At 50.6% G+C, this 22,517-nt stretch overlaps 9 protein-coding genes across 9 annotated transcripts; 6 read left to right on the top strand and 3 right to left on the bottom strand.

Annotated features, from left to right (window-relative positions):
• Window positions 1-125: 125 nt before the first annotated feature.
• Window positions 126-1,415, top strand: ALTATR162_LOCUS5660 (uncharacterized protein; the record flags this gene model as incomplete). The annotated part of the gene is made up of 1 exon (XM_043313279.1): window positions 126-1,415. The coding sequence occupies one exon, from the start codon at window positions 126-128 to the stop codon at window positions 1,413-1,415; it is 1,290 nt and encodes a 429-aa protein (XP_043169214.1).
• A 211-nt stretch (window positions 1,416-1,626) lies between these two features.
• ALTATR162_LOCUS5659 (uncharacterized protein) lies at window positions 1,627-3,716 on the bottom strand (the record flags this gene model as incomplete). Its single annotated transcript, XM_043313278.1, has 2 exons — window positions 1,627-3,531; window positions 3,582-3,716. 2 exons carry the CDS (start codon window positions 3,714-3,716, stop codon window positions 1,627-1,629), a joined length of 2,040 nt encoding a protein of 679 aa, XP_043169213.1.
• Window positions 3,717-6,163: 2,447 nt separating this feature from the next.
• Window positions 6,164-7,853, bottom strand: ALTATR162_LOCUS5658 (uncharacterized protein; the record flags this gene model as incomplete). Its single annotated transcript, XM_043313277.1, has 2 exons — window positions 6,164-7,565; window positions 7,627-7,853. 2 exons carry the CDS (start codon window positions 7,851-7,853, stop codon window positions 6,164-6,166), a joined length of 1,629 nt encoding a protein of 542 aa, XP_043169212.1.
• Window positions 7,854-8,066: 213 nt separating this feature from the next.
• ALTATR162_LOCUS5657 (uncharacterized protein) lies at window positions 8,067-9,532 on the top strand (the record flags this gene model as incomplete). The annotated part of the gene is made up of 3 exons (XM_043313276.1): window positions 8,067-8,624; window positions 8,698-9,061; window positions 9,378-9,532. 3 exons carry the CDS (start codon window positions 8,067-8,069, stop codon window positions 9,530-9,532), a joined length of 1,077 nt encoding a protein of 358 aa, XP_043169211.1.
• Window positions 9,533-10,265: 733 nt separating this feature from the next.
• On the top strand, window positions 10,266-12,176 carry ALTATR162_LOCUS5656 (uncharacterized protein; the record flags this gene model as incomplete). The annotated part of the gene is made up of 5 exons (XM_043313275.1): window positions 10,266-10,370; window positions 10,416-10,602; window positions 10,666-10,870; window positions 10,922-11,371; window positions 11,420-12,176. 5 exons carry the CDS (start codon window positions 10,266-10,268, stop codon window positions 12,174-12,176), a joined length of 1,704 nt encoding a protein of 567 aa, XP_043169210.1.
• Window positions 12,177-12,762: 586 nt separating this feature from the next.
• ALTATR162_LOCUS5655 (uncharacterized protein) lies at window positions 12,763-14,316 on the top strand (the record flags this gene model as incomplete). Its single annotated transcript, XM_043313274.1, has 3 exons — window positions 12,763-13,204; window positions 13,254-13,591; window positions 13,753-14,316. The coding sequence occupies 3 exons, from the start codon at window positions 12,763-12,765 to the stop codon at window positions 14,314-14,316; spliced, it is 1,344 nt and encodes a 447-aa protein (XP_043169209.1).
• A 351-nt stretch (window positions 14,317-14,667) lies between these two features.
• On the top strand, window positions 14,668-16,644 carry ALTATR162_LOCUS5654 (uncharacterized protein; the record flags this gene model as incomplete). Its single annotated transcript, XM_043313273.1, has 1 exon — window positions 14,668-16,644. The coding sequence occupies one exon, from the start codon at window positions 14,668-14,670 to the stop codon at window positions 16,642-16,644; it is 1,977 nt and encodes a 658-aa protein (XP_043169208.1).
• Window positions 16,645-17,223: 579 nt separating this feature from the next.
• On the top strand, window positions 17,224-19,659 carry ALTATR162_LOCUS5653 (uncharacterized protein; the record flags this gene model as incomplete). The annotated part of the gene is made up of 1 exon (XM_043313272.1): window positions 17,224-19,659. The coding sequence occupies one exon, from the start codon at window positions 17,224-17,226 to the stop codon at window positions 19,657-19,659; it is 2,436 nt and encodes an 811-aa protein (XP_043169207.1).
• Window positions 19,660-20,069: 410 nt separating this feature from the next.
• Window positions 20,070-22,233, bottom strand: ALTATR162_LOCUS5652 (uncharacterized protein; the record flags this gene model as incomplete). Its single annotated transcript, XM_043313271.1, has 8 exons — window positions 20,070-20,208; window positions 20,273-20,313; window positions 20,378-20,686; window positions 20,742-21,286; window positions 21,342-21,699; window positions 21,764-21,859; window positions 21,931-22,100; window positions 22,155-22,233. 8 exons carry the CDS (start codon window positions 22,231-22,233, stop codon window positions 20,070-20,072), a joined length of 1,737 nt encoding a protein of 578 aa, XP_043169206.1.
• Window positions 22,234-22,517: the final 284 nt, after the last annotated feature.

The following is a 22,517-nucleotide window of genomic DNA, read 5'->3' as shown; positions in this document are numbered from 1 at the left end:
GCGCTGAGAGGAGCAAGCCAGAGTCAGGCTCATTATGTACATGCATGATGCTGTCCATCAACTTCACAAGTGCTGATGACCTTTAGTTAGAGACACTACCTGGCCTACGGGCACCCCCATTCACCATGGCTATGCGAGAGCACATTGCAGGAGACTGTTCAAGTGACTTTGCGTTAGCTGGCAACTTTCCGTTCGGAAGTCCTGAGTCTCGGCCGTACGCTTCGCGTGAGAGAGTGCAGAGCATCTTGCAAACCTCGACTCCAGATGCCGCCCTCTACGTTGAAGCATACTTCAGAGTGTACAATCCCTCTCTGCCAGTCCTGGATTTATCTGCATTCACGTTGAAGATGAAGAGTTTTTACGATTCACAAGATATAGCAGATCCTAGTTGGCTCGCGCAATATTTCGTAGTACTTGGTCTCGGAGCGTATGCCACAACTCGCAATGATGTGGCTGCTTCAGAATACTTCTATGCCAGCGAAGCTTGTTTGGCGAAGACATCATACATGTATCGACCACTCACCATCCATATCAATACACTTTGTTTGATGGTCATGGCGAAGTCAGTAGCATACGCAACTTGTTGGGCTCTGGATACCAGCTGGAATGTCATGGGTCTTGTTGTCCGCTTGTCCATGACGATGATGCTCCACAAGGACTGGATGCCGGGATTACAGGAGCCAGCGATTGCCTGTGAAAGACAAATTCGGCGGCTTTTGTGGGCAGCGGTGGTGTATTTGGACATACAAATGTCCCTGATCACTGGCCAGCAATCGCTACTCCCACAAGACGTCATCCCAATCGGTACGGAGCGACGCGTACCAGTCATACTCGAAGACTGCTTCGAATCCATTTTGCCTCAATCCTTCTCAGTCATATGCCACTTCCTAGTCCGGATCAATTCGCAACTCGACCAGATCACTTACGAGGAAGCGATGCAGTATGACCTTGAGTTGCGCCAGCTGATGCGCCAAACTTCAGGCCTGCCTGGCAACGAACACCTGCGTTCAACGCTCGATGTTTTCTTCCGCCGCGCACTGTCAGTTCTCCACGGACACTACGCGCTAGCTCGCGACGCTGCGCTCATACATCCTGTCTCGTATTGGTCATCTCTCGAATGCAACTTTGCAATGATGAGGCATCATCAAAACCTAGGATTGTCACCAGAGCAGGGCTCAGATCTAAGGTTGGTCGCACAACCATACATGTTGGACTTTTTGGCGGCCGCACTAACGGCCTGTGTACACCTGCTCTCTACGGCCCCACCAGCTAACTACCCGTTGCCAGATCGCCAAACTATATTGGGCACTCTGAAGGATTGTGTAGAGCTCATCGGAAAGGAAGAGAGCAAATCACTGTGCTTTCGCACAGGGTACCACCTGCTCAGTGCTGTGTTTGACCTGACGTGTAGATAGAGTTCAACTGGCTGATCTGCAATAATACATAAGATTTTACGATAGTACTGTGGCAGCAAAACAATACTCGAAGAAAGTCTGACCTAGACTCAACCTTCATGTTAATAGCTTCACTCATAGCAATGCGCCTCACGTTTGGAAATCATTGTAGTATTATCGGTAACTGTTTCATTCATAAAACTTTACTAAGTTTTAATTCTAGGATAGACCTCTACAACCGTCTTCGGTAGTGGCCAGTACTGTTTCCGCCGGAAACCTCAGTGTCCAATACCGCGACACTGAGTTCGGGCAGAGTGAAGTGAAACGCACCATCACTTCCGGCGGTGACCATCATGTTGGTGGTGTTGACGATGTTAACTCCAGTGAAGGGGTCATTGTACATGTATGGGTCGCCAACGGAGTTGGTAAGGTAAGTGAGGTTGGCCAAAGTACCCGGAGCAACACCCTGGAACTGAACGCTTACAGGCACGTCGGCATGGTTGGTGGTGTTGTATACTGCGCCCTTCCATACCATAGCACCGTCGCGCTTCTCATCGTAACCAGCACCCCAGTAGAGGGGACCGTAGGAAGAGTTGGAGTGCGTGGGGAGAGTGTGGGAGATCGGGTGGTGGGCAAAGAGACTCCAACAGTACCAGGTAACGGCTTTGGTGGTGCGCTTCGGGTCAGCATCGAATTGGATGAGTGTGATAGGCCACTGGAAGCGGTTGTTGTTCTTCAATACGGGTGCGTAGAAGGTACCAGGAATGCGGTCAGAGTTGCGCTCGTAACCGATCAGAGAAACGGCTTCACCGACGGCGCCTTGCCACCATGGGAAGGGGTACAAGTCGCCTTCCCAGCGGATACCGCCGTTAACGTGGGTAGCTGCAACCTCACCGACAATGTGGCCAGCGTCGTTGTCGAAGCGATTGAACTCGTAGACCAGCTCATCAGGCTCACGGTATGGGTGGTAGTCACCAATCGCATCAAGAGGCAAGACCTGTCCGTTCACGTTGTTAGGTCCGAAGATGGGCGCCTCACCAGCAGGGTCGCTAGAAGCCGCAGAAGAGATGACCTGAATGTTGGGGTAAGCCTTGCTGATGGCGTTGTAGAAGAGCGGGAAGCGGTATGTGCGGTAAGACTCCCAGCCACCGGGGTAACCAGCAAGCCAGTCCTCGTTACCAACCTCGACGTAGTTGAGCTCAAAAGGCTCAGGGTGCCCAAGTTCAGCGCGACGAGCACCCCAAGTGGAGTTAGCGGGACCGCACACGAACTCAATCTCGTTGAGAGCATCCTCAATGAAGGGTTGGAGGTCTTCTTGGGGTGTGACACCACCGTCAAGGTCGAGACCGGCCCAAACACCCAAGACAATCTCGAGACCCATGTCCTCAGCCCACTCAAGGTACTCCATGAGACCGAGGCCGTGGGTCTGTTGGTATCCCCATACACCCTGGAAACCAGGACGGTACCTCAGAGGGCCAAGAGAGTCCTTCCAGTCCCAGTAGGAGTCATTTCGGAGACCCTCAAGCATGTTACCACCGGGGAAGCGGAGGAAGGTAGGGTTCATGTCAGCAAGAGCCTCGGCAATGTCGACACGGAGACCATTCTTGCGGTTCTTGTAAGTGGGTGGGAAGAGGGAGATGAGGTTGAAGTCGAGTGCGCTGGCTGCGGCACCGTCAAACGTGATGGAGAAAGTGTTGTTGGAGTTGGGCGCATCCTTTTCGGGAACGAGCTCGAAGGTATGCTCGGTCCAGTCGTCTGCAACGGACTTGGAGGGCACTTCAACGGATCCGAAGACATCGCTTGTCAAGTTTGATTCGAGCGATGCGGTGAAGACGCCATCGTATGCGCCCTTGACCCAGAAAGATCCGGTATAGGTCTGCACGCGGACGTCCATACCCCAGTATCCTTCGTTTTTAAATCCGATCTTGCTGGTGTTGGAGGTGCCATTGCCAGCAGAAACACGCATGGATGCTGGCAGTTGCTTGGAAAGCGGCTCATCCAGCATCTGAATGCTGAGAGCAGCGCCATTGACAGAAAAGTAGTGGTCGGTTGAGACGCTATAGTTCTGGCTGTACTGGAAAGCACGGTTTTGAATCAACTCAGCGTAGATTCCACCATCACCAGAGTTGTTGATATCCTGAGAAACAGTCAGCACACGACATGTAGATACAGGTTTCGATCACTTACCTCATGAAGGAAACCGTAGCCGTAAGAGTGTCCAAACTTCCCAGTCAAGTTGCCGCCTGACGACTGGACGATAATATCAGCAGCAAGCGCAGAAGTAGCGCAGGCCGCAGCTACAATTCCCTTGAGAAACACCATCTTTGCGATCAAAAGACGATGGATTGCTGGTCATCTCAACAAATGTCCCATTTAGCCAACCTTATACTTTCAGCCATCTCCCGGTTCACTAACCGTTTCCCAGAATCACGGGTTTACCAGCCACGCAGGTCTTGGCGACAAGAAGAATCAATTGTAATCTCCACACCTGGTCCGGTACAATCGTCATGATATTTCCCGGTTGCATGGCGTGTAGGCGAGAGTGCTTGAGGTGCGCCACCCGTCATTGGAGGATTCCGGCGTCAATGAGCGGAAGAATTGGATGAAGTCGAGGATTAGTTCCTGACGATCCATGCACCCATGTCGGCGGATGCAGCGACCCCTCTCGAGTGACGTGATGCGATGTCCGACATCTTGGCTCGAGGAACACCGGGCGATGTGCAATACTTCCACCCACAATGCGCGGAAGCTGTTGCTAACGTCCAGTCGCTGTGCCCGAGATAGTACTGGTATCATCTTCGACTACCGTTCATCTTGTGGAGTTTGACTGGTGCCATAGGGCGTCTCCACTTGCCGAGGCTACGGAAAGAACCTGGGGGATGCTGGGGTCTCCGCTTCATCGCGGCTCGGTGCTTTCGCCGTCAAAGGTCGCATCGGCCTTATAGGCGGCTAAACTGCTACTCCGGTATTAGCACATGTTAGCCTCCGAGCGGTACGATACCTAGGTATGGCACGATTTGGCGCCCAGGAAATTCGTTCCTGTGTTCGCTCTCGAGAGATGCTCACGATAGCAACGCGTGGAGCCTGATGCTGATTTCCAAGGCAAGACGGTGAAATAATATGAAGTGGGGCAAGTCAGTGCTTGAACGGCTCGGGTGATCAATTTCCGCTGCGGAAAAGTCGCTTTGTGAGGAACTCTCCATCACTGCCAAACCAACAGTAACGGCTGACTCTTTGCCTGTCAGTCACGAGCAGGTCCCGCGAAAGAGCAAAAACTATGGCCAATGTACCTAGGCAGTGAAGAGTCTGAAGGCTTAGTTGATACCTGATCTCAAATACCGCGCTATCGAAGAAGATCAATGTTTTGATGCGGCAATCCAGTGCTGCATCGTTCCATTAATTACCTGTCTAAAAGTCCACTCTTCTAGCCTTACTGCACACTGAAGCCCTCCGCCTTCTATACATTGTCATCTAAACGGATCAGCCTCTTGCGCACTGTCTCTTTTGATTTGGTTCGCTTTCTCAACCCAAGCGGCCGTTCCGCTGACGCTTACCACGATGCATCCCAGTATTTCGCTTTCTCGTATATCCAACCCGACAATTGCATTTGCACCTTTGCTTATCGCCTCTTTCACGAGCCTATCAATTGCTTGGTCGCGCGCTTGATACACGATACTTGTTACGCTCCTTGCTTCTCCCCAATTGGTGTTGAAAGTGCTTGCGATGTTCTTGATGAAGGATTTTGTGTCTTTGCGTGTGGCGCTTGTGGTTCCGTGAACAGCACCGAGAACGCGTATGATGCGATGGCCGGGCAGGTCGGACGCCGTGGAGGTCAAAATGGCGGGTGTGCGGCTTTGGGGTGCTTCAGTATCGATTGCGAGAGGCGCAGATGAAGGCTGTTCGGGCATCGTGCCTTTCGAGTGGGGATGCCAGCTGGGCATGCGGTTGGGAGGGACCATCATGGTCGAGCGACGGTTTGTCAACATCTCTTCGGCTGGTTTGGCAATACGAACGTATTCGATATGCAATCTTTATTCAAATGCGATGAGCAGCGGAGGTATTGATTGATTGTCAATGTGGATATAGTGTGCGTAAGGTGTGAACTGATCTGCGAACGACAGGACGTGATAATCGATCAATATATCTGAACAAGACCCATGATGGCATCCATCGGATTTCGAAACACCTTAGGATCATGCCTCACGACGCGATGTTCCTCGGCTGCATTTCTTACAGGTCTAAGCCTCGATAAGAGCTGCTAAGACGGGCGGGAACGCCGTACAACAATGTGCCTGCGTGTGACGGAGACTAAACCGTCTTTTGCGACTAAATCATGACGGTAGAGACGCGGAGTGGCATTCCGCACTTGAGTTCGAGACGCTGTCTCGGTAGGTCGAGTCGAGGTGTTGAAACATGCGAAGTTGCGGGGCTGCACTTTGGGTTTCAGGCCTACAGCTGATACATGAATGGTACGTGACCACCACTATTGGCAATAGCAAGATGTTTTCGCACCACAGAGTGCAATGCAATTGCGTGCGCATTGATGTGATCGGGATCGTTGTAAGCGGCACATAGATGTCGCCCTTGTGTGGCCATTTTTGAAGCTTTTTCAGACATTCTCAGCCTGATGACATCGATTCTACGTGTGCGAAATATGACTTGGTTACCATGGTGTTAAAAAGCGGTTTGCATGGCGGGCGTCATGGATGGTTCCATATCTTCGTTTCTCAGATTCCTCAGTAACTCTTCTGCCCCAGCAATACCAACATCTAAGCATTGTACACCTGCTTCCCTTCGAACCACGTTTCTAACACCTTGGCTTTGAGTAAGTCTTCCCCTTTCCAGTCCATTTCCACCACACAAAAGTCCGCCATCTTTCCTACCTCCAAACTGCCTACACGACCTTCGGCGAAGGAAGAATACGCTGCCCCCTCTGTTACAGCAGCTACCGCTTGCGTCAGCTCAAGCCTGAAGTTCTCATTGACAGGCGCGTCGCCGGCGTGCGGTTGTCTCGCCGATCTACGGGTGGTTGCAACGTATAGATTTGGCAAAGGCGCGTATGGAGCTGTAGGTGTATCTGAACCGATAGCGAGCGGTGCGCCGTGGTCTGCGAAGTCAGAGTATGCGAATGCTCGCTTCACGCGTTCGGGGCCAAGAAGCTTCGGCCATGCACGGAGGATGGCTGGGTCGGAGTGAACCGGTTGTATGCTTGCTGTAATGCCGAGCTGACCAAGTCGCTTTGCATCTTCCGGCGCGGTGAGTTCAAGATGCTCAATGCGATGCCTTTGGCCTTGTTTCCCATACTTCTCAAGGACGTTGACAGCGTTGTGAACGGCTTGATCTCCAATTGCGTGCAATGCGCATTGCAACCCACCCTCAGTTGCTTTTTTGACGACTGGATCGAGCATTTCAGGTGTCCAGATAGGACCCTCGAAATGCCCGTTGGAGGTGTAAGGTTCTGCCAGCGCTGCAGTACACGCATCAATAACGCCATCACTGATGATCTTGATACCAACAATCCTCAAATCTGGGCTGGTCTCGTTGTTGAACTCTTGGCTCAGCTTGATAGCACGCTCAACTTGCCGCAAGCGATGCTCCTTTCCATTGCCTGGCATAATGCACCAGTGCGCAGCCACTCGTAGCGGTAGCCCTTCGGCAGATCGTAGAGCAAGGATAGCTTCCCAGGCATTTTCATCCATTGCCATGTCAATACATCCCGTACAGCCAACTGCATGATATGCTTTGATTGCAGTTCTCAAAGCCGCCATTTTCTCATCGAGCGGTGTGACCTTTGCCAGATATGGCCATACGATCAAAAGCACACAAGCTTCGCTCAAAAGACCCGATGCATTGCCATTCGCATCCCTTTCGATTGTCCCACCAGCTGGCGCCTCCATGTCCTGAACACCCATCTCTCTTAACGCTGCGCTGTTACACCAGCACGAATGAATGTCCTTGGAGTCTATGTAAATGGGTCTCTCGTCCAGATCGTCCAGCATACTCGCCTTGGCCTCGCCATTGGTCATTGAGTGCATCCAGCCTTTGCACAGTATGCGAGGTTTATCTGGGTTTGCCTTTGCATATCTTGAGATGCGCGATCGAATTTCATCCAAATCCTTCGCGTGATCCAAATCAACTTTATGCAGCGACTGGCCCAGCATCAAAAAGTGCCTAGGATTCGGTGTGCGAAGTCAGTATCTGTCTCAGATGCAGTGTGTAGGATGTTACTTGCATGTGTGCATCGATGAACCCGGGAAGAACATGCTTCCCGCCAAGATCGGTCACTTTCGCGCCAGCGTCGTGGTATGATTGAACAATTGGGTCGTCCGAGCTGCCGATAAAGCTGATCTTGCCATTCTGAGTGACCAACGTCGAGTGGAACCGTGCTTCCGATTGCGCTGCGCCGCTATTGAAGAAGCGACCGTTGGTGATAACCGTGGTGTTTGGAGTATCAAGCATGATTGGGGTTTGTGGGCGAGGAGTTTGGTGTTGTGGGCGAGGGGTATCTGATGGAGGTGCATGTGGAGTCTTAGATCCGGTCCATCGCCGATACCCCCACTTCAGTATACGTTTATCAGCCTGCGCCCTACGCCTTACAGAGACCCTACCCTCCGGTCTCGCTTCGAACTTGGAGAAGTAGGCAGGTCAGCCGAATCAGTCATGGCAGCGACTATGGAGCATGCCACGGGTGCACCAGATAAAACAACATACGATGAAGCCCGGAATGGCGCCGCCGCATATCTACAATCGAGACTTTCGGCAAAGGATCCTGTCGCTGATGAGAACTTTAAGATACCCATAATTGATCTGACACCCTCCTTCTCCGTGTCTCTTGAACACCGTAAAGCAGTTGCAGCCCAGATTCGTCAAGCATGTACAACCTCTGGGTTCGCCTACGTCACCAATCACCAAATACCCGAAGCAGCCTGTAACGGAATCTTGCGCCAGGCCGAACGCTTTGTGCATGAGCTTCCGCAGAACAAGAAAGGAAAGCTACATGTGAAGAATAACAGGTTCGGCCTGGGGTGGGAGCCAAGCGAATACACATCTATTGCTGGTGACAAAGAAGAGAAAGATGTGTTCAACTTCGCATACGAAGCAGCGCTTGATCCAACCGGTGGCGATGGAAAGTACAGGAACCTTGACGGGTCGGCAGGTAACGGCAATATGTGGCCAAACGAGCAAGATTTGCCAGGATTTTACGATAGCGTCAAAGATTACTATGGCGCTGTAAGTCACTTCCACCACCTAGGTACTTGGTTCATCAGCGTGACATGCGGGTATGCTAATTTTTGACGTACAGGTCCTCGGTCTCGCCCGTCATTTATTCCGGCTCTTCGCGCTCTCGCTCGATCTACCCGAGGACTACTTCGACTCCATGACCACGCACCCCGGTGGCATCGCACGACTCCTCTACTACCCACCTCCTAAAACCCCTCTTATTGATGATCTTACACCAAGTCAAGAAGACCAAATCGGCCTCGGCGCGCATTCAGATTATGAGTGCTTCACCTTGCTCCTCACATCCACTACGCCAGGTCTCGAGATCCTCAAACCTTCAGGTCAATGGCATATTGCTTCGCACATCCCTGGTGCCCTCATCGTCAACGTTGCTGATTTCTTGATGCGCTGGACGAATGGGTTGTATAAAAGCACGGTACACCGAGGTAAGTTGTGACTGTACGAAAGGCATGTGAGACATAGACTAACTTCGTATCTTCACCTCTGCAGTCGTGAACAGAAGCACGGACGCTAGATATAGTGTGCCATTCTTCTTTTCTGGGTAAAGTAGCCGCCACAAACACTGTATAAGACATTTAGCTAACTGGTTAATAGTAAGTCCGCAGTTAATTTAGCCTTAGCGTAGGCAGGGAGAATTAGTAACAGCGTCTAACATCTTCTTGCCTACGCAGCGAAGACAGCTCTAAGACAATGCGTTTTAGAACCTACCCTATGGTTTTATTTATGCTAACAGCTTGATAGTCAACTATGACACGATGATTGAGACATTACCGACGTGTCTGAAAGAGGGTGAAGAAAGTCGATGGAAGCCGATCCGGGCGGGAGAGTACATTCTTGAGAGGCTGAATGCTACGACGGAATATGGTGCAGGCTTTCAGCATCCCAGATCATTGTAAAAGGAATAGGCAAGCTGTATACCGGAGTTTTGCATAAGGTAATTATATTAAGAGATGTTGCTTGATGCCGTACATGGTTGGAGTAATAACAGAAGCTTGATTTGTAAAGAGAGAAAAGCGCGACGCGACTAGTGACATCATCGACGCGCCACGCTACTCGCGCGGCTTCCAAGCGTCCTTTCCGCATCTGAACAACGTAACCATCTTCGTTTCATCCGCCATGACGAAGCTGTCTGCTATCCATTATCCGGAACGACAAGACATATGAACCCGGAGCGCAGCTCGGTCTAGAAGACTCACCATGCTCGTGGTAGGCACATCCTGCCCTCTTTCGTTGTTCGAGTCGCAAACGCCATACGACGAAAGATATTTATAGATTTATGACTTGTAATGTCCACGACGTTTACGGTGTACTGCTTGATGAGGTACGTGGGAGAATTGCACTGAACTGCATACGCGGGATCTGATTCACAGGTTGGGCCAATCCTAACCTTCCCTATCGACACCGAGATGAACACGGCATACTACAACTAGGTTGGTAGTTACCATGTTGGTATCTTTCGCGTTGTCGACGAATGGCATGCGTTGCTTTGGTGCTGATGCGATCTAGCCATCGAGGTGCTCAATTGGTCGAGCGCACAACGGCAACATGACAGATACAAAAACCGTTCAAACAAATCCTAGGCAGGTTCCAAACGTTTGAACACCTTGCAACGACCATAACAACCCCCCTATGCCACCTGCAAAGCGTAGAAAGACCAACGGTGCGAAGATGAAGACGAGGAACAAGACCAGTGAGCGAAAGCCACTCCCAGTGACTATTCTGTCTGGATTCCTGGTACGTGACAGTGAGACCAATTGAGCCATGTACTGACAATAGTAGGGCAGTGGCAAGACGACGTTACTCAGGCACATCCTGCAGTCACCGGACCATCGATTGCGAATTGCTGTTATCGTTAACGATATGGCTTCTGTAAACGTCGACGCGAACCTCATCAGCCGTGGAAACAGCAAGGATACCAAAGGGGAGATCCGTGTCAAAGAGAAGATGATTCAGATGGAGAATGGTTGTAAGCAAACATCTCTGTACGAACTGCATGTGAGACATATACTGACTTGTACACGTAAACTAGGTATTTGCTGCACGCTTCGCAGCGACTTGCTGGTTGAACTTGCACGCCTCGCTTGGAATGAACAAGAATTTGACCATGTGGTTATAGAAAGCTCCGGTATCAGTGAGCCACAACAGGTTGCGGAGACCTTCACGACAGAGCTTACTGAGGCGATGATCGATGCCGAGGGAATGGAGCCTGACGAGAAAGAGGTATTCGCCAAAGTGTAAGTCACCAGCAGACGTCGCTTCAAGATCATAGCTAACTTGCATTGAAGCGCGAGGCTCGGCGGTTTGAAGACTATTGCCACCGTCGACACCATGGTAACCGTGGTAGATGCCTTCCGCTTCTTTTCTGAGTTCGATACGGCTGAGTTCCTACAGGACCGTTTCGGAAAAGAAGAAATACCAGACGAGGACCAGCGGACCATCTCCGATCTCTTTGCTGACCAGATCGAGTTTGCCAATGTCATTATTGTGAACAAGATTGACAGGGTAGATGCGTCAACCCTGGGCCGTGTCAAAGCCTACATCAAGTCGCTCAACCCAAAAGCCAAGGTCATCGAAGCCAGGTACTCCAAAGTAGATGTCTGCGAGATGCTGAATACGGGCATTTTCAACTTCGGTGAGGCCGTCGCAAGCGTTGGATGGTTGCAGAGTCTACACGAGATGACGGTAATGGATGTTTCTGGCAAGAAGCGTATCGCACCTAGGCCGGAAACATTGGAGTAGGTCACTTTCTACTTAACGTCGTGCTTTGGCTAATCTGTATCCAGGTACGGCATCGGATCTTTTGTGTATCGGGCCCGAAAGCCGTTTGATCCATTAAAGCTGTACCGGCTCATCGAGGGCAAATTCATCCTTTTGCAAGATGAGGCTGAAGACGTGGACGGCGGCGAGGATGAAGAAGATGATAAAGACGAGAATAAAGTTGACTGTTCATCTGAATCTGGCAAAGATAGCGTCTCGGGGGACGATTCCGATAGGATGAGTGATGACGATGCAGCCCCTCCAATGGATGACAAGCAGATCTTGGCCAACAAGAAGGCGTGCGCCTACTTTGGTGGTCTGCACCGGAGCAAAGGCATATTCTGGCTTGCAACGCGTCCCAACCAGATGGGTTCGTGGAGCACGGCAGGCGCAATGCTGACACTCGGATCTGAGATGCCGTGGTTCTGCTGCGTATCCGAGGAAGACTGGGGCGCTGATGAGGACACACTGAAGGCTATCAAGAACGACTTTGAGGGTGACTGGGGAGATCGCAGGCAAGAGATGGTGTTCATTGGGGAGAAGCTCGATGTTGATGGGTTGACGAAGAAGCTGGACGCCTGCCTTATTTCTTCATCTGAGATGAAGAAATGGGACAAGATAATGCACAACAACGAGTTGGACGATGATGAGAAGGAAGAGGCTCTGCAGGAGATGTGGGATGATAGCTATTGGGCAGAATGGCCACGGGCGCACGATGAAGAGGAACACGATCATGATCACTCACACGAACATGGCCATGATCATCACGGCCACAAGCACTGAGCGGCAGTGTGTGTGTGTGTGTGTGTGTGTGTTGGTGGTGCTAAGATGCAGAATGTAGGGGAGGAGGCAGACGCTAATCTTGATGTCATTCACGCTAGGGGAGCCTCAGCCGAAGATCCCGCCAGCCCAGTTGATCATCACCTGGGCACGCTTCTAGTTTCCCTCATACATCAATTTCTACATGAGTATTCCGAATGGGGTTATTCGATGCAGAGAATGGATTGAATGACTCTGTACAATTGCTTGTGAAGAGCAAATAGCGCGTTTATAGCTCCATTTGACAGACAGACTCGATTGCTTGAATTGCTCAGGCCTCGAATGCAATGCCCTTCAACAGCTGGCTGTTGAAGTTCGGTTAACGACTTCTCAAGATCTCGGAAAAACTATATTGGATTCTCCACTAGTCGTCGATCCTGCAATTATCACGCCGGTCACTACGGTGCTTGCCCAAAGCGGTTGCGGAGGCAAGTCCCGCTTCAAGAATGGTAATCCTTCCTCACAATCCTTCGAGTATGGTGCATGTTATATAGGCCGTTATACCAGCAACCTCATATTCAGAACAAACTGTCTTCTTATTACCACAGACATGGCGCTACACTCCATGTTCGTCGGGCTGGTACTGTTTGGCTCTAGTCATGGACTAGTGTCGAAAGACGGGACAGGCCGTCTACCCGCTATGGGTTGGAGTAGCTGGAACGAGTATGAATGCGCCATCAACGAAACCGTCTTCCTTGATACTGGTGAGCTCCTTATCTCTCTGGGATTGAAAGACCTTGGTTACAATTACGTAAACATCGACGATTGTTGGAGCGATAAAGCATACCAGCGCGATAATGTGACGGGGAAGATTCGTCCAGATTACATCAAGTTTCCAAACGGCATCAAACATACAGCAGACCAGATCCACAAGCTTGGACTGAAACTTGGAATCTATGGCGATGCGGGAGACAAAACATGTGGTGGATATGCTGGTTCTCTAGGACACGAACAAGTAGATGCAAAGACCTTTGCTGACTGGGGAATCGACTGTGAGCCACCTGTCTTCATCATTAGGTTTCATCCACTGATCCAATGCAGATCTCAAATATGACAATTGCGCCGTACCCGATGAATGGGACGATGAGTATCGATGGTGGCCAGAGAACTGGCTGGGAGGCCCCCCAGCTGAGGACCAAACCGCTGGCGGTGATGGAGAGGCGAGACCCGTTGCAGCGCCCGCGGGCTACGACTGGATGACATCCAAGAGCTTCGCGCGTTACAAGATCATGAGCGATGCTCTACTCGCCACGAACCGCACGATCGAATACTCACAGTGTGCCTGGGGCCATGCCCACATCGAGGAGTGGGGTAATAGTACCGGGCATAGTTGGAGAATGTGGGGTGACATCTACCCTGAGTGGTATGACAAACACCAAGTAAGTCTTTCGTGTATACAATGCAGGCAATACGCACGCTGACTTCGTACTCTTGCCTTTGTAGTACTCTTGGGGAATCAGCCCGATAATCAATCACGTACGTAACTTTCATGTACGAACTGCGCGTGAAGCATTTGCTAAATTCGTATAATGAACTTTAGGCATCCTTCTATAACAACGATACCAACTTCTGGGGACATGGCGACTGGGACATGCTCGAGGTGGGCAATGGAAACCTTACGATTCAAGAGAGCCGCTCCCATTTTGCTCTCTGGGCTGCTCTCAAGTCGCCTCTAATCATCGGTACCCCACTTCATGGCATTAAACCGGAGATCTTGGAGATTTTGAGTAACAAGGAGCTCATCGGTTTCAACCAAGATCCAGTCGTTGGTGCAGCAGCCAGGCCCTACAAATGGGGTGTCAACGCAGACTTCACTTGGAATCAGACCCATCCGGCTGAGTATTGGAGTGGATTATCTTCCAAAGGGGTACATGTCTTCGCGTTGAACACACTGAACACAACTCAAACTAAGGTTATCGATTTCGCGGAGGTACCAGAGTTGGAAGCTGACGGTGAATACACCATCTTTGACTCGTGGACTGGAGAAGAGCAGGGAAACTTCAAAGGGCAGTACGAGGCCGTTGTTGAACGACATGACACTATGGCCATCAGACTGGTTAGAACGGACGGGTCTAGTTTTGTCACGTCGCACCAGCAACTGTGAGGTGTAAGCGTAGAACAAAGGAAGGTGTCGTTGATGCCATGGAAGCACGGAGGTCTACGCACCGTGGACGTGACATGAACGCGTCGGAGTTAGCCATTGTTAATCCCGAGTAGATACGTGTTATTACCGGGCAGAACCTGCTTCGCACCTCGTTTCCCAACTACCTTTCTCTCTCGCATCCATCCGTGCACTGCCGTTGATGCGCATACTCCTTGTCGTGAGCATTAATACCTGTGACTGATCAATAGCGCGTCATGACATGCGCAATACGGCACACCAGTATCTGTTCATTGCCGCACTGGTGCTCCGCTTCAACGATGCTCTTCTGATCACCCGATGATTACTGGTCCAATGGTGCTCATGGAGGCCTATAAGTACCAGCCTTTAGCTCACGCCAGCGATATAAGGTTGCTCCGTCTGCATGCAGCTACACAATCGAGGGACCCGATACAAATCAGCATAGAACACCACGAGAGATTGCCAGCGGTTGCCAGGTCAAGGTTCGACCTTGACGCTGCTTATCGCGATGCTCGAACCGAATTTGAAAGAGTACGGAATGATCTGGAAGCCGACAAAACTCTTCAGCATTATGTAAAACGCGATCTCGTGCGATCGGATACCGATGCACATCATGCCGATTTGAGTGAGGCTCGGTCTCAAATGCAAATACGATATAAGGTCGCCAAGACAGAGTTTGAAGAACAATCTGCGAAATACTGGGCGCGGCGCCAGGAAGAAGCTTCAGCGCCTGATGCACCCCCACTCTGGTCTTTGAGCTACGAGGCCCTGTCGTATGCTTGGGGCACTGACCCAACGACTGACACAATCTCTGTCCTCGAGGCAGGAAGTGCTCGGTCGCTTGAAGCTCGTCGCAACGTGGCTGAGATGCTACGAAATTTGCGCAGACCGAGGAGTGATCGTCAACTTTGGATTGATTCCATTGCCATAAATCAAGCTGACTTACATGAGAAAGAGAGTCAAGTCAAACAAATGGGGGTCATATACGCGGACGCAAGCCGCGTCCTCATTTGGTTAGGACCAGAGTCAGATAGCGAGGAGTCGGTTCAGAACGAGAACGATGACAATATCATCCACTCTGCTCTTGAGCCTTCCATTGAGCTCATTAAGCGTTCTTGGTTTCATCGACGCTGGGTTATTCAGGAAGTTGGACTAGCATCAGAAGCTGTCATGGTGTGTGGTACAAAATCGGTCGAGTTTCAGGAATTTGTGTGTCGCATTGAACGCTTACAGCGACTATCTGAAACTTCTTCGATCGCCTTCATCCCCACGGACAAAACCGTCATCGAACGACTTCGGGCCATGGCGAACCTGCAACTCTCTTGTCGAGGGCAATTCCTTCCCAGGAGGTTACTAGATCTCTTGCTCAACTTTGCCGCCGCAAAGTGCTCCGATGATCGCGATATACTTTACGCTTTGAACAGTCTCAGCATGTCACCACTCTCTATCAGTTATCGAGTGCCTACTGAAGATCTCTACATGAGTTTTGCTTATTCGGAAGTAATGCAAACCCCTTCGATTCTGTTAAGTGTTGCTGGCGCACATCCTACGTCGTCGAAATCACTACCTTCATGGACACCAGACTGGCGTGTAACGCCTATCTACGAACCCTACGCCAATCGCAATTTCGATAGCGCCTATCGATCCAAGATTAAATGGAACCAGATCATAATGCTTGATCAAATGACCTTGACCGTTATGGGAAAGCAGATGGGCAAGGTCGCCTTGACAAGCACGTTCCATAATCTGGAGAACTGGGTCAAACTTTATGTTTCTCACAGTAGTGAACTTCCGCATAGTGAGAATTTATCTGCTCTTGACCTACTGAAGGTGCTCACACGTTCGCGCGGTGGTCTCCATAGGCTGTCGTCGGACCAGCATAGCATACTTCTTAGATTTCTGACTCGAGACCCAACCCTAAACGAGAGACCAGCGAAATTTGTGCAAAGATTCTTCGGCGAAATTGACGAAACTATGCGTGGAAGAACGTGCTTCGTCACTGACGGTGGTGCTATTGGCATGGGGCCAGCGAAAATACGAGTAGGTGATGTTCTCATTCAGATTTCTGATAGCCCAGGCGTCACTGCTCTACGTCCAGTGCGTGAAAGCGCGTCAATACCGAGCAAATACGCATCGGGGCCTGAACCAGGCTTGGGGAACGCGCTTGTCAACGTCCCGCGTCCCAGTGATGGGGGTTCAGCCTCTGCGAAATATATTGTGGTGGGTGATTGTCACGTCCCTCGGCTCGTTCGTGGTCACATTCAGCCTACACTCGCTCTAGAACACCTTAGTCCCTTCACCATTGTGTGAACTTCCACTCGGCAATAGGAATGAGAAGTAGACGGTTTTCTCGATGTGCGGGACCAAGATTCTTCATGAAAGGTGATAGAGTGACATTCAGTGATATTCTTTGTGGGTCTGAGACTAAGCGCCAGATCCCCACTGCGTCATTTACATCAGAACTGCGGTCATCAACAACCGAAACGTTTCCCGCCATGTGAGCGGGGTAATATGCATCTCGTGTTGTTACAACCTGCTTGTTGCAAGGACCTGCATCACGATGCAGATCACATTCTCCGAGGCTAAATACAACAGGGTATTCTCCGGATCTACTCCGGACTAAAATGCTGAAGAAAAGCTACCCGATATGCAAGACATCAAGCGATGGGCCCAGGATCTACATAGCGCAGGTCGAACATAGAATGTGGGGTGCGGCGCACTTCATCTTCATTAGGTGCAGGCACAATGTGATCCATCAATGAGAACCCGGATCGACGCAGGCTTGGAGCCATGGACTTTGGTACATAATCGTAAGACGTCTATAATACTATCAGTACTCGCATTCTGATTTCATCAACACTGCACATTCAGGAGGAAGTATCAACCCAAATGTTGATCGCATCCACCCTGATAGTTATTTCGGGGTTCGTTCCCTTGATAGCAGCGAACAACACACGGCTTTGGTACAAGGCCCCTGCCGATTCCGATGCCTGGACGGATGCTTTACCAATAGGAAACGGCCGTCTTGGTGGCATGGTGTTTGGGGTACCTGTACAGGAGCGTATACAGCTCAACGAAGAGACTATCTGGTCGGGTAGCCATCAGGACCGTCTGAACCAAAACAGCTCACAGACAGTCTCAGAGGTTCGGAACTTACTCGCACGAGGTCGGGCCGGGGATGCGGAGAAGCTGGCAAATCTAGGCATGATGGGCACACCCCAGAGTTGTAGAAACTATCAACCACTGGGAGATATGGACATCTTCTTTGACGGCACTAACGAGTACGACAACACGACTTACGAACGTTGGCTGGATCTTGAGACTGCTGTGGCTGGTGTGAAGTTCACTGTCAACGAAACACTCTACGAACGAGCAATATTTGTGTCAACACCAGACGACGTTCTCGTACACCATTTCCGAGTCACCGGATCTGAGAAACTGTCATTCCAGATCCGTGTACACCGACCAGAGGATGGAGGGAACGAGGCTTCCGACCAAGACTGGAACGCGAATAGTGTCACGTACATGACGGGAGCAACTGGTGGCGTTGATCCTATTGTGTTCACAACAGCTTTGGCCGTAAACACGGATGGTAATTTGAAGACGCTTGGCGAATTTATCGTTGTCGATAATGCCACGGAAGCGACAGCTTTCTTCGCGGCTTCTACCTCGTATCGACACAACGATACGCGTGCGGCTGTAGAGGACACTTTCCAGCGAGCTCGCCAGTACACGTACGATGAACTTCTCCGACGCCACATTGACGATTATGCACCACTCTACAACGCCAGTATCTTGGAATTTAGAGGGTCTGACGCGAAAGCTAGCAGTCTACCAACCGACGAGCGCATCAACGCGACACGCGAAGGGGCTATCGATCCTGATCTAACCGCTCTGTCGTATAACTACGGCCGCTACATGCTGATCGCATCATCGCGCATTGGAACACTACCAGCAAACCTCCAGGGTATTTGGAACAAAGAATTCGCGCCGCAATGGGGCTCGAAGTATACCGTCAACATCAATCTCCAAATGAACTATTGGCCTGCAGAGGTCACAAGCCTTTCAAGTCTCCACACACCTTTGTTTGACCTTCTGGAGCTTATGCGCAAGGATGGTGCGCATACTGCTAGTGGAATGTACAATACCTCCGGATGGATGAGCCATCATAACACTGATCTTTGGGGCGATACTGCACCTGTAGATCGTTGGCTTCCTGCTACATATTGGACCTTGTCTTCCGGATGGCTTGTCACTCATATACTGGAGCATTATTGGTACACAGGTGATAAAGACTTTCTAGCTTCGAAGTTGGAGACAGTATCCAAGGCCATTGAATTCTATCTCGACATACTGCAGCCATACAGTGTCAATGGGACGGAATATCTTGTTACCAATCCATCGGTATCTCCAGAGAACACTTACATTGGCGCGGACGGGAACTCCTACCATTTCGACATGGGGCCAACATGTGACATTGAGATCCTTAACGAACTTTTCACGAACTACCTCCGTGCAGTTGCTACTCTCACCAATGCCACCACCGATTCGTCTTTCCTAAGTCGCGTCCGAGAAACCCAAGCCCGGCTCCCCCCATATCGCTACTCAACGCGCTATCCTGGTACACTCCAAGAATGGATGCAAGACTATGAACAGGCAGAACCGGGCCACCGCCACGTCTCGCATCTATACGCTCTATACCCCGGTACCCAAATCCTTCCGCCTGGTGCCCCAGGCTACGATTCTAAGCTCTTCAACGCCGCAGCTGCTACTCTCGAAGACCGGCTTTTCCACAATGGCGCCGGAACGGGATGGTCGCGTGCATGGACGATCAACTGGTATGCGCGGTTACTAAATCGCACAGCGCTGGCCGAGAACACGTACCAGTTCTTCAACAGTAGTGTGTACAACAATTTGATGGATGTCAACGAAGGTGTTTTCCAGATCGATGGAAATCTAGGCTTCGTCAGCGGTGTTGCGGAAGCGTTGCTCCAGTCGCATATCATAGATGAGGAGGGCGTACGGGAGGTATGGCTTTTGCCTGTACTTCCTGAGCAATGGAGTACCGGGAGTGTGTCTGGGCTTGTAGCTAGGGGCGGGTTTGTATTCGATCTTGAGTGGGCAGGAGGCAGAATCAGCAAGATGAAGATGCTGAGTCGAGTTGGTGGGGCTTTAGTAGTCAAGTACGACGGAGGTTCTGGAAATGGTACAGTAGCCGATGAGACTGCTACGGCCAGACCTGGAACGATTCGAGCGGTATCTGGTGGAAAGATAAGATTGGACACAAGGGTACACCAGACGACGGAATTTGAATTCATCTGGTGAGCTTTGCCGTCGTGATCCTTTTACGAAGTACGTCCACCGTAGCAATATCCAATGCATTTTGATTTGCGCAACTCCTAAATATAGCATGGACTGGTTCACAGTATCAAGGAGCATTGTACGTGAAGCATATATACGAGTTCCCAAGCTGACAGCGCACCCCTCAGATGAGTTCAAAGACTAAGATTACACTGAGTACAAACAGCTCGCTCTTCCCCTCTTGCAATGCCTAGTCATGTCGAGCGAAAAATATAATGAAGTAAAAGTCGATTAATAACACAATCTAGTAGCGCACAACGCTGGTATCAGGCTAGAGGTCAACATCCGACAAGCTTTTAAATAGCACCATCATCCTCAGTCCATACCAACATATGCGTATTAACTCGCATCGTCTCGTTCAATCACCCAGGGATCTACACACCGTTACCCCACCTTGGCGCATTTAGGATGATACCCATCAAGCATCCGGAGATAATACCAGCACAAGGGAGAGTGATGATCCAGCCCATGTAGATCCAAGCAACCATGCGCCAGTTGATCGTCCTCCAAGTACTGCAAAGGTGAAGATGAAAAGTCAGTGTATGTCTCGTATGCATTTCGTACAGTCACAACTTACCCATTGCAGAGACCGACACCAACAGTAGCACCAGTAATACACTGCAGATAGGGAGGTACAAAGTCAGTTTATGTCCCACATGCATTTCGTACAGTCCCAACTTACCTGAGTAGTCGAAACAGGAAGCGAGAGCTTGGTAGCCAAGATCACAGTAATCGCTGCGCCTAACTCCATCGAAAATCCACGCGATGGTGAGTGCAGAGTGATCTTGTTACCCAGCGCGCGCATGATGTTGTAGCCGTAGGTCCATAGACCGACAACAATGCTGGCACCTCCGAAGGCGAGAATCCAGAGGGGAACTGGTACCTTGCTAGAAATCTTTCCCGTTGACCAGATGAAGTAAATGGCGGTGTATGGTCCGATAGCGTTGCTAACGTCGTTGGCACCATGAGCGAAAGAAGCGGTTGAGGCAGTCTGGAGGATATGAAGTAAGTACATGCGTTTTGTGGTATCCCCGCTTTTCACTTACCATGATTTGTAGGAAAGAGTAAGTGTATTCAGCCCTATTGTCGTAGTGTTCGCCAGTGGCATGGACCTTCTCGATGTCACCAGATAGGAAATCCTTGTGGCTTTGCTGAGAGACGACGTCTTGTTCGACACCGTGAAAGATAGCGTATTTGGCCCACCAGAAGGCGACGGCAGGTGTGTACCACGGACCAGGAGGAGGCTGCTTCTTAGGTGTCGAGAGTTGCCTCGCGGGAGTGGCAGTAACCGGGTGTGCAGATTCGATTGGGGTAATATCGGAGTCGGAGCTAGTCGCCTTTGCATTTACCGAGTGGATAGCACCCTTCTCGATGTCGTCGTGTATGGGTTGGCCTTCTCCAGTGCGCTTTGCTTCAAGTTCCTCCGCCGTAAGATGTCCGGCATAGAAGTCTGGGATGTTGCCAGCGGTCATACCCTCTGGGCGTGGGGTGGGCTCAGGGCGACGGAGAAGAAGAGGACCCTGGACTACCTGCCAGTTCCTGAGCTCCCAGTCACCCTTGATGATGCGACGATACAGGAAGGGGATGAAAACTCCAGATCGCGAGTCAGTAAGGTTACTAGTGCAGCGAGGATGTCATGAACTTACATGTTGCAACAACAAGAGCGACTACTACACCGACGACGATGGAAACCCATACAGCTTGGATATCGGTAAGATCGATCTTCGAAGACCCACCTTTCCAGCAGATGAGAAGGGATAGTAGGAACGAGGTGACGAAAAAATAGATCGGCACCATAATGAAGGCCTTGTATACCGGGTTGTTGCGACGCATGACACCGTATTTGGTGATCAAGAATACGATGGCACCAAAGCCACCTGCTATACCAGGAGCGATACCCCAGGCGGCGAAAACCTGAGAGACACCCTTGAACGACCAGTTAATGCCCTGCGGGCCAGAGGCAGCGATACCGACACCGATGACACCGCCCATGATCGAGTGGGTCTACATGTTGGTGAATGAAATCAGTGTGTGTTTCACATGAAACTTGTACATACAAATTACTTACTGTGGATACGGGCATTGTGAACCTGGTAGCAATTGTAAGGTAGGTGGCGGATCCGACAATAGCACACATCATGCCCAACATGAGCACCGATGGGTCCTAAATTACGGTGTGCGAGGTCAGCCGATGTTTCACATGCTGTGTTTCTTTTTTTAAAAAATACTACTTACATCTTCGAACAGTTTTGTGCTGATAACCTTGGTTCGGATGGTATCAGTGACGCGGGAACCGACTAGCATCGCTCCGGCGAACTCCATCACGGAGGCGATGCACATGGCTTGCTTAAGAGACAAAGAACGACTGGCCACGGATGTGGCGAAGGAGTTAGCTACATCATTGGCTAGAAGTTCCGGTCAGTGAAGTTCACTCATGTGCTTGACGTATTTGTATATACCTCCAATGTTCCACGCGTCCAGGAATGCGAAGATGGTGCCAATAGCAAAGATGTAATCAAACTGTGGAAGAGCCGGCATCTTGATATATAGTCCTGTACCGTTCTTGGTTTTAGTGGACTACTTGTGCTGAACGAGTACTGCTTGAGTATCACCTTGATGAGATGCGACCCAATCTATATACTTATCATGCCAACGCATGTGAATATCTCGCCATTCAGCCATGAAGAACCTTGTAACGCCATACTTTAGACGTCTGTCCAACCAGCGCTCGCAGTGGTCTCATGTGTGCCTCTAAACACTATCTTCGGAGAGGCACAGTCATCGCAAAAGCCTTGTTAGACATGACCAGTCTCTGGGCAGCT

Source organism: Alternaria atra (genome assembly GCF_907166805.1).
Source record: "Alternaria atra isolate CS162 genome assembly, contig: 25, whole genome shotgun sequence".
Lineage (NCBI taxonomy): Eukaryota > Fungi > Ascomycota > Dothideomycetes > Pleosporales > Pleosporaceae > Alternaria > Alternaria atra.
Note: the sequence above shows the minus strand (reverse complement) of the source record. Positions and strands in the feature narration are given on the sequence as shown.